At 29.3% G+C, this 11,523-nt stretch overlaps 1 protein-coding gene across 1 annotated transcript in view; it reads right to left on the bottom strand.

Annotated features, from left to right (window-relative positions):
* LOC107704362 (peptidyl-prolyl cis-trans isomerase FKBP3-like) overlaps window positions 1-11,308 on the bottom strand; it is a 31,254-nt gene extending 19,946 nt beyond the window's left edge. Inside the window, exon 1 of the mRNA XM_016507273.1 lies at window positions 11,252-11,308. Within this exon, the coding sequence (XP_016362759.1) occupies window positions 11,252-11,308 (57 nt within the window). The remainder of the gene's footprint in view (window positions 1-11,251) is intronic.
* Window positions 11,309-11,523: the final 215 nt, after the last annotated feature.

The raw sequence follows: 11,523 nt of genomic DNA, 5'->3' as shown, positions 1-11,523 counted from the left end.
AAAACAAACAAAAAACAGTAGAAATAGTAGCATTATGAAATCGAAACTATATAAAGATTAATTTTAATATATGTTTATATATAAAATTTAATTAGTGCCGTCAAACAATTAATCGCAATCTAAAATAAAAGTTTTTATTTACATAATATATATGTGTGTACTGTGTATATTTATTATGTATCTATAAATACACACACATGCATTTATATATTTTAAAAATATTTACATGCATATATTTATATTCATATAATTTATATTATATAAAAATATATTTAATATATAAACGTAACATATTTTTCATAAATATATAGGCCTACATGCATGGGTGTGGGTTTATATATACATAATAAATATTCACAGTACACACAAATATACTATGTGAACAGAAACTTATTTTGGATGCGATTAATCGTTTGACAGCACTACTATATATATATATATATATACATATGTGTGTGTGTTCAAATGTTATGGACAATAAATAAATATTTTCTTTAAAAAATAATATTTATATTTTGTAAAATATGTTTCCATAAATGTACAAAAAATGGCCAAACATTTATTGGTAGAAAATATATTTACAAATATATGCAATTATTTTATAAAACAATTCTAACATAAAATAAAAAATACAATAAAATAATTTTCTTTAAAAAAATCATTTTTTGCACGATTTTCTCTGAATAGTATAATGCTCTTTATATATCATTAAAGTCCATGAACATTTCCATCAGTGACACTTGAAATGTAATGAATGACATTCTGAAGTGTGATTTTAGTGTCTAAATACTTAGTTTTAGCTGCTGTTTAGTATCGATCCACCGGTTAAGCACAACTTAATTGCTGCACACTAATGCTGTCATGTCTGATGCACTTTTATCTTGTTTTTCCTGTTTGTTTTTTTCCTCCAGAATGAACTGGAGCACGGCGAGAAAACAGCTCTGACTATGAAAGATCACTTTCATTTGAGGGCAATAATAGAAGCAAAAGACAACATTAGTCCTCGGTGAGCATCTCCCTGCGGGATCCTGCTCTAAAACAGACCCAGAAATTAGAGCAGCTTCTCTTTAAGAGTCAAACACACGCAAAACCTGTCAAAATAAAAGTTCAGTTTAACTTCAAGAAACGGTGACAGAAATATATTAGTATTGTACAGTAGAATATACATCTCAAGATAATAACAATACTAATACTAAGAATAATAATAATTAAATTATAAGGCACAATCACAATAAGAAATTGTTGTTTGTTTTTATAAATTGAATTAATTAGATAAGCTTTTTCATTATTCAAATTTAATGAAACAATTTAAATGGAATCCAGACGTATCAAAACATAATTGGAGAAAATAATGGATTTCATAAGGCCCTAAAATTGTCATTTTTGTTACATTTTGTTATAAATTGTTGTTAAATTGTATAAGCTTCATGGTATCAATTAATTAGACATGCTTTTTGATTGCTAAAATTTAATTCAACTATTAAAAACGAGTCCATAAAAAATAAAATTAAATAAAATAATAAAATTAAATAAAATTAAATAAAATTACTTTTAATAAATTGTTGTTAAATTATAAAAGGGAAAAATATGGTATAAAACAATTAAAAAACTGGACATTTTGAGTTATCCAGAAATAACATTTAACAATAAATAATGTGAATGCCAGCAACCTTCTCAGAAGATATTTTGTTAGCTGTGACTGACATCAAATCCTGAGCATCACGTCCTCAAACACTGTATTTCACACACACTTCTGCAAATGAGATGTATATATAAGAATATATATGTTATTCTCTTAAAGTAATGTTCATGAAATGTTCTTAAAACCTAACATATAACTTAATATTTGATATGCATTCTCATAACGCTGAGAGAAAATATTCAGAGATCGACATTCTCATAATGTTATTTGTCATTTTGTGGTGTGAATGAAGGTTTTCATAGGGTTGAGAGAAAACGTTCTTAGAATATTGAAAATAAATGTTCAAATAACATAATATTTTGGGTGAAACATTGTAAGAAATGTTTTTGTAAACATTATAATCACGACAAGAAAACTTGACATTTTGTTTGAATATTAATAATAAACATTGAAATAACGTTATATTTTGGTGGAGAACGTTAGTAGAATGTCGTAAGAAATGTTTTTGTAACCTTTAATGTTTTAATTCCGATACTTTTTAACATTCTTGGAATTGTCAAAAGAAATGTTCAAATAACGTTATATTTTGGCTGAGAACGTTGAGAAATGTTTTTGTAACCTTTAATGTTTTAATATCGATACATTTTAACATTCTTAGAACGTTATATTTTGGATGAAAATAATGTTAGTAGAATGGTGTAAGTAATGTGTTTGTAACCTTTAAATGACGTTATAATTACGATAACAAAATTGGACTTCAACAGTCGCAAAATTTTCAAACTAACGTTCAAATAACATTATATTTTAGGTGGAAAAAAAATTTGAAGACTTTTGTAAGAAAAGTTTTAGCTCTAAAACAGACCCAGAAATTAGAGCAGCTTCTCTTTAAGAGTCAAACACACGCAAAACCTGTCAAAATAAAAGTTCAGTTTAACTTCAAGAAACGGTGACAGAAATATATTAGTATTGTACAGTAGAATATACATCTCAAGATAATAACAATACTAATACTAAGAATAATAATAATTAAATTATAAGGCACAATCACAATAAGAAATTGTTGTTTGTTTTTATAAATTGAATTAATTAGATAAGCTTTTTCATTATTCAAATTTAATGAAACAATTTAAATGGAATCCAGACGTATCAAAACATAATTGGAGAAAATAATGGATTTCATAAGGCCCTAAAATTGTCATTTTTGTTACATTTTGTTATAAATTGTTGTTAAATTGTATAAGCTTCATGGTATCAATTAATTAGACATGCTTTTTGATTGCTAAAATTTAATTCAACTATTAAAAACGAGTCCATAAAAAATAAAATTAAATAAAATAATAAAATTAAATAAAATTAAATAAAATTACTTTTAATAAATTGTTGTTAAATTATAAAAGGGAAAAATATGGTATAAAACAATTAAAAAACTGGACATTTTGAGTTATCCAGAAATAACATTTAACAATAAATAATGTGAATGCCAGCAACCTTCTCAGAAGATATTTTGTTAGCTGTGACTGACATCAAATGCTGAGCATCACGTCCTCAGACACTGTATTTCACACACACTTCTGCAAATGAGATGTATATATAAGAATATATATGTTATTCTCTTAAAGTAATGTTCATGAAATGTTCTTAAAACCTAACATATAACTTAATATTTGATATGCATTCTCATAACGCTGAGAGAAAATATTCAGAGATCGACATTCTCATAATGTTATTTGTCATTTTGTGGTGTGAATGAAGGTTTTCATAGGGTTGAGAGAAAACGTTCTTAGAATATTTAAAATAAATGTTCAAATAACATAATATTTTGGGTGAAACATTGTAAGAAATGTTTTTGTAAACATTATAATCACGACAAGAAAACTTGACATTTTGTTTGAATATTAATAATAAACATTGAAATAACGTTATATTTTGGTGGAGAACGTTAGTAGAATGTCGTAAGAAATGTTTTTGTAACCTTTAATGTTTTAATATCGATACATTTTAACATTCTTAGAACGTTATATTTTGGATGAAAATAATGTTAGTAGAATGGTGTAAGTAATGTGTTTGTAACCTTTAAATGACGTTATAATTACGATAACAAAATTGGACTTCAACAGTCGCAAAATTTTCAAACTAACGTTCAAATAACATTATATTTTAGGTGGAAAAAAAATTTGAAGACTTTTGTAAGAAAAGTTTTAGTTACCTTTAAATAATGTTTTAATTACAATAGAAAAACGACATTTTGACATTCTTATAATTTTTAAAATATTAAAAATAAATATTTTGCGTGAAAATAAAGTTAGCAGAACGTTGTCGGAAACGTTATAGTAACCTATAAATAACGTTTTAATTAAGATAAGAAAACTGGGCATTTTAATGCTCTTAGAATTTTTTGAAAATAAAAATATTCTGAGGAATGTTATTTGCACTTGATGAATGTTCTCATAATTATTAGAGAAAATGTTCTTTTAATATTAAAAATAAGCATTCGAATAATATTATATTTTGGGTGAAAAACAAGTTTGCAGAACGCTGTAAGAAATGTTTTTGTAACCTTTAAATAACATTATAATCACAACAAGAAAAGTGGACATTTTAACATTTTAGAACCATTTCTAAACAATGTTTCCACTACGTTTCTAAAGCTAAAATGAATCCAACAGGAGCGAGAATCTTGTGAAGTCTGTCTGGGTCACGTTTAACCACAAATCAAAATCTTGCTAAAAGAAAATAAAGCTGGCCAGTAAGATTATGACAATATTTTTAATGACAAATAAACACATCCATCCCCAAAGTCTTGTTATTTAATAAATAGTGGAGTTTTTATTCATCATGCTAGCATTTGTTATGCTGAACAAGGTCATTACTAACATTAAAACCATTTTTTTTTTAAAAATGGAAAAAAGAAAAGAAAAAAAAAAAATCAATTTATATATATATATATATATATATAAATCTTATTTTATTAGTTGCCAAGGAAACAGTTCTAATTTTTTTAACTTAAAGTACCCTGTAAAAAAAAAAAAATCCGAATTTTACGGAAAATAACTACATTTTTACAGTATTTTTCTGTAATTTTAAATTATGTTTAAAACTATGTAAAATTATTAACAATATCTGTAAATTAACAACTTGACTGTTATTTTAAGTATTATTCCTTTAGTGACAAATTACAGTAATTCTAATTTTTTTATGCAAAAATATTACTGTATTATTTATACAGTATTTTTTCTGTTTTCTTAAATTATGTACAAATTTACGTAAAATTACAAAAATAATCTGTAATTAAATAAAGTAGCTCATTATATTAAAGGTTTATGTCCATCTAGCAATTTAATGTTCTTTTTTGTAATTTTAAAGTAAATCTTACATTCAATATATTTTTATATTCAAACTCTGTAATTTTATATAGAATAGAAATAGAATATATATAGAATATAATAACACAAGCTAAAATCAAAATAAAATAACTAAGCCTTAGACATATTTCAAAACAAAAGCTAATAGTATCACTAAAACTTTATCTAAAATGAAAAATAATTCAAAATATCAAATAAATAAAAAAAAATAGTATATCATTAATACTAACATAAGTGGTGGTGAATTTAATTTATGCAGCTTTAAATGATAAACAACTGTAATGCAGTAAAGACAATCACTGCAATGATTGGGGAAAAAATACATTATTTTCCTCTTTTCTTGAATAAAGCACCTGCTTTTAAAGCATAAACATAAACCAATAAATCAAATGACTGAATAAATATGAGAAGGTGGGGCAAAAATGTGTTTAATTGTCATTAAATAATTTTTGACAAATATCTGAACATTCATAAATCGAGACACATTTACTCGAGAAGCAAAATGACTTAAGATATGAAGTCTTGTTTTCTGAGAAATGCATCAAAAAAGTGAGTTTATGATTAAAACAAGAACAGATGTCTGCTAATGGAGTCAGAAAACTTTCCCCCTTTGAATTAAGTTCATATTTGTTCTTGTTTTAAGCAAAAACGCACTTAATATTTTGATATTTTTCAGAAAACAAGAATTAATACTTGAAGTAATCTGGCTTCTAAAGTAAATGTGTCTTAATTTAAGGATGTTTAGATATTTGTAATGGAAAACAAGACAGAAATACTAAGTAATACAATTATCACAAGCCTCAAATGATCAATTAATCTGTCAGTTATTCAAATAAAAACAATAATTATGCTTCTCTGGACAATCTTTGCTCAGATATTTCAGTATAACGACTCTAAACAATGTCTCTCAATCAAGTGATTTCATACAAACATAACAAATAAATCTGTGTGTAAGTAACACTTTGCATTGTCTGGAGATAAAGGCAGTCAGCGTGAGCGTTCATAATCACGATGACAGTCTGTAATGTGCTTAAGTAATTGCGACAGGCCACTATGAATATAATTTTAATTGCATGACCTATTAAGATGCCGGACTGTTTTAATTATGCATATCCAGCAGAAGTGTTCATAAAGCCCGCCAGCCAAATGAACTACATTTGAGTCAATGCCATTTAATTATTGTAAAACGAACTGTAATTGTTACCCTGCCTCTAAAAATGAATCAGTTCATATTTCCACCTCCAATTCATCGACCTCCTACAAAAATATGGAAAGACTTCTTTGAAAGAACACGGTTTAAAATGTAGATGAGTGTGTTTCTTCATCAGGTTTGGAGAAATGTAGCATTGCATCAGTGTCTCACTGCAAGTGAATGGGTGCCGTCAGAATGAGAGTCCAAACAGCTGATAAAAAAATCACAATAATCCACAAGTAATCCACAGCACTCCAGTCCATCAGTTAACATCTGGAGAAGACAAAAGCTGAAACAAATCCAGCATTAAGACGTTTTTAACTGAAATGCGAGTCTATGATCCATAATAACTCTTCCTCCAGTGAAAAAGTGCATCTGCTGTTGTCTCTCACATCAAAATCCAGCCACATATTAGTTTAGAGCTGTTTAAACGCTGCTTGATCTGTGCAGATTTCTCTCCTGATTCACACCAGAACACTTTTTCACTGGAGGAAGAGTTATTATGGGTTATTATCCAGCTAACAGGGAATGTTCTCTCAATGTTATGAACAAACCTTCTTCTAGTAACGTTAATGAAGCATTCCTTCAAAGTTGTTTAAAAAAAAAATTATGTTCTGAAAACATTAGCACTAAAACGTTATTTAAACATTGTTAATAGAATATCTTTTTCTGAAGCGTTTTAGTTGAATGTTTTTCTGAAGTTTTTTAAATGTTACACTTGTTTCAGAACGTTCAGAGAACATTGAAAAGTAACGTTTACATAATGTTTGAAAAAATGATACAATGGAACGTTTCCTTGACATTTGCTTAACCAAGATTCATCTGATTTTAAAAAATCAGATTTAAAAAACTGCATGTTTTCAATGTTCAGAAATATCGTTTTCATAACTTAATTGGAATGTTAACAAAACGCTCTCAGAACATATTTTTGTTAACTGGGATTATGGACTCATATTTTAGTTAAAAGCGTCTTAATGCTGGATTTGTTTCAGCTTTTGTCTTCTCCAGATGTTAACTGATGGACTGGAGTGCTGTGGATTACTTGTGGATTATTGTGATGTTTTTATCAGCTGTTTGGACTCTCATTCTGACGGCACCCATTCACTGCAGAGCATCCATTGCTGAGACACTGATGCAATGCTGCATTTCTACAAACCTGATGAAGAAACAAACTCATCCTAATCTCGGATGAACTGAGAGTGAACACATTTTCAGTTAACGTTCCCTTTTGGGTGAACTATTAATTTAAACCTCTCTGAAGTCAAACAGATCCTTGAGTTTAATGAAAACCGAATAGTATTACCTAAAGTATTCCTGTAAAACTCCATCAGAAGGTCATCCTATTTCCATGTAAATCTGAGACTGTAGTTCATCATAAATCACACATGTGCCAGAGATGGCCGTCTCGTGCCTGGATCTGTCGGCTGAAGCCCGGCTCGCTTTTCTAAATCAGGAGATACAGCGCTTTCATAATTAGATTTGCTTTCGTGCGCCGTGGCCACATTCACTCTAATCTATTTATGCATTCCCTTTTTCAAGCCTCATTGAGATTCTATCGCCTCATATTTGCACGTCGGCTGTCAAAAAACGGCCTTCCTTTTCCTCACAATTTAAAGCTCATTTCCCGAGCGGAGATGGACAATGATTGTTCGACGGCCGGAACTTCAGGGACTTCTTTTCATTTCTATGTGGATAATAACATCATGCGAACCCAAACACAGGCAATCCTGAAGCGGTTTATTATGCATGTTGCACAATAGAGAGTCTCAGGCGTGTGGAAGCATTTTAAAGGAATGTTCTGGGTTCAATATCAATGAAATATATACCAAAACATATTTTAAATACGTTAAATATACGTTGTAAACGATGAAGTTAAATGAAATATATTTTTGAAATTTTAAATAGATTTAGTTCCACCAAAATACATTTCAAAATGTATTTCACAGCAAAAAAATACATTTCCAATCTTACAGTATAGCCTACATTTAGGCGAAATGCAAATGTGGACAGAATGAAAACTACTAATGATGTAATTATGTTGAATTATTTGAATTTTTTTTCAAATGTGTTATTTGGATATAGACAGCAAAGTTTTTTTTCAAATGTGTTATTTGGATATAGACAGCAAAGTTTTTTTTCAAATGCAACATGCATTTTCTTGGATTGAAAATATTCAGAGGGCAAAACAAATTTTTAAATGCTTTTAAAAATATATTTACATTTTTTTAATATTTTCAAATATATGCAAAAAAAGGGGCAAAAATATATTGGTAGAAAACATATTTAGAAAATATTTTTTGAAGCTACCGTTGGCAAAAAATTTGAAAATATATATATTTCCCCATAGGTAAGCTCAATCATCAGCATTTGTTTACCACAGAAAAATCATTTGCGCTCACTTAGTCTCATTTATTTTTTTAATCTGTGAAGTTTCTCTTCAAATATCACACACTAATGTGGCTCAGCTGTTCAACTGAAGGTAATGAGCTTTATTATCCAAACGCCGTCCATAAAAGCATGAACACCCTTGCATTGAATTTCCCAGCAGATCTACTGAACTCCACAACCATTTAAACTCTCTTTATGAAGTTTCGTTTCACTTGCAAAAGAAAAGTAAGAATAATTGAGCATCACGATGTGACGTGTGCTTAAACTCATTGACTGACTACAGTAAGCTGGTTTCTCTGGATCTTACTGCTGAAAATCTCAGGCTGCAAACTGAACAAATATCAATAAAACAGTGATAAAACAAACAGAGCTGAAACTCACAGACAAGAGCGATGAAATATATCTCAAATCTATGGATGTTTGTTTCAACCATGGAATAAAAAACATTAAAAACGGTAATTGTAACGTTTTAAATCACAATTCTGACATTCTTTTCAGAACTGTAAGATATGAGCTCAGAATTATGAGATATAAACTTACAATTGTGAAAAGAAATGTCAGAATGTTGATATGTAAACTTAAATGACTAAATGTAATGTAAATGTAATGCAATTGTGAGGAAAAAGTTGCAGAGTTGCAAGATGTAAACTCAAGAAAATTCCAAGAAAAAAAAACATCAGAATTGTAATATATACATTTAGAATTGCAGTAAAAACTCAAAATTACAAGATATAAACTCAGAATTACCAGAAAAAAAAACCAATATTGTGAGATAAATTCAGAATTGAGGAAAAAGGTAAAAATGGCAAGATATAACAAAAAAGTAAAAATTGTGATATAAAGTCAAAATGTAAAAAAAAGAGGCAGAATTGTGAGATATAATTTCAGAATTGAGGAAAAATAAAAATTGCAAGATATAAACTAAGAATCTTAAGAAGGTAAAAATTGTGATATACAGTTAAAATTCAAAAAAATAAAAAGGCAGAATTGAGAGATATAAACTCAGAATTGTGGTAAAAAGTAAATATTATGAGATATAAACTTAGAATTACCAGAAAGACAGAAAAAAAAACAATATTATTAGATATAAATTCAGAATTGAGGAAAAAAGTAAAAATAGCAAGATATAACAAAAAAGTAAAAATTGTGATATAAAGCCAAAATGCTAAAAAAAAGAGGCAGAATTGTGAGATATAAACTCAGAATTACCAGAAACAAAACAACATTGTAAGATATAATTTCAGAATTGAGGAAAAAAGTAAAAATTGCAAGACATAAACTAAGAATCTTAAAAAAAAGTCAAAATTATGATATAAAGTAACAATTCTAAAAAAAAGAAAATAAAAAAAAGTCAAAATTATGACATATAAACTCAGAATTACCAGAAAAAAAAAATATATATATTGTGAGATATAAATTCAGAATTGAGGGAAAAAAGTAAAAATGGCAAGATATAAACTCAGGATCCCTAGAAAAAGGTTCAAATTGTGATATAAACTCAGAAAAAAGTCCAAATTGTGAAGATAAAAAGTTACAACTTCCTTTTTATTTTTTGTTCCATGGTGGAAACTTTGCCAAACAAATCTGCTCCATTTGAATAAAAACTAACTGTAAGGCATCTCTCTTGCTGAGAGTAAAGTCGTTTCAGTGCGTCGCACAGTCTGATGAGTTCTGCCGATGTTGTTGAGCTCCTCTGAGATCAGAGCTCACGCTCAACGCCGCAGTGATCAAGGAATTCAATTAGTCGCCGGCAGGAGAGTTCAGAGTCGCTCGGATCTCAGCTAATTAACCTGCGTCGTCAAACGGGCCGATCTCTTCCAGCACTTCATCCTCGTCTGCTCAGAAGCTCGTTACAGGAACATGTTGAGTGAGTCTCGTGTCATCGGTCAGCGCTCGCCAATTACATTCATCTGGACCAATCGCTGTCCATTAGTGCAAGTCATTCACAAGCTGAAACCTGCACTCAACTCCTGCTCCACAGACGTTTGATGAGAAATGAATGCTTCTATTCATCAAAGACGCATTAAACTGAAGAAAAGTGAAGGCATTTACAATGTTACAGAAGATTTCTATTTCAAATAAATGCTGTTCTGTTCTAAACTTTACAGAAATAAATTACAGTTTAACAGATATTCACATAGAAAACAGCTGTTTTACATTATAATAATATTTCACAATTTTTAAGTATATTTAAGCTACAGCTGTGGTCTGAAATAGAAAAAAAAAGAAGAATCAGCTTGTAATGTAACTCAATGAGATCTTTATAACAGATACTGACATAAAATGATCTAAATATCAGTGGTCGCTCTATATCTCCAGTAATCTCAGTAAGATGAGAATGATCCAAACATATAATGCAGTGATTGAGAGATGAAGAAATAAAGGCTTTTAGAATTTGAGGCAAAAATGATACAGTAGCTTTATAGGGTTAATAATGACTTGTTAATAACTGAAACAGAGAAGTGAGCGATCAGATCAGCACTTTATAGAGGAAGTCAGTAGAAAAGCTGGTGATCTGACGAGCAGAGACTGTGAATGAGACACAAAGGCACGCTAACGAGGAGCTGAACTCTGGGTCGCGTGTAAAGGTCACAGCAGAGCGATTATCTGCTCTCCACGGGGAACGAAGACCACAGCCGGTCACCTGATCTGACTTTACCACATTACCAGCGCTTTACTAACCGCAGGAACATCGCTCTCGTCCTCCAGTGTGACGCTTTCCATTTCCACAGATATTCTCTAGATACTATATATGTATATATATATATATATACAGTGGGTACGGAAAGTATTCAGACCCCCTTCAATTTTTCACTCTTTGTTATATTGCAGCCATTTGCTAAAATCATTTAAGTTAATTTTTTTTCCTCATTAATGTACACACAGCACCCCATATTGACAGAAAAACACAGAATCGTTGACATTTTTGCAGATTTATT

This window comes from Sinocyclocheilus anshuiensis, unplaced genomic scaffold (genome assembly GCF_001515605.1).
Source record: "Sinocyclocheilus anshuiensis isolate Anshui unplaced genomic scaffold, SAMN03320099.WGS_v1.1 scaffold1115, whole genome shotgun sequence".
NCBI lineage: Eukaryota > Metazoa > Chordata > Actinopteri > Cypriniformes > Cyprinidae > Sinocyclocheilus > Sinocyclocheilus anshuiensis.
This window is presented reverse-complemented; position numbering and strand designations above follow the sequence as displayed.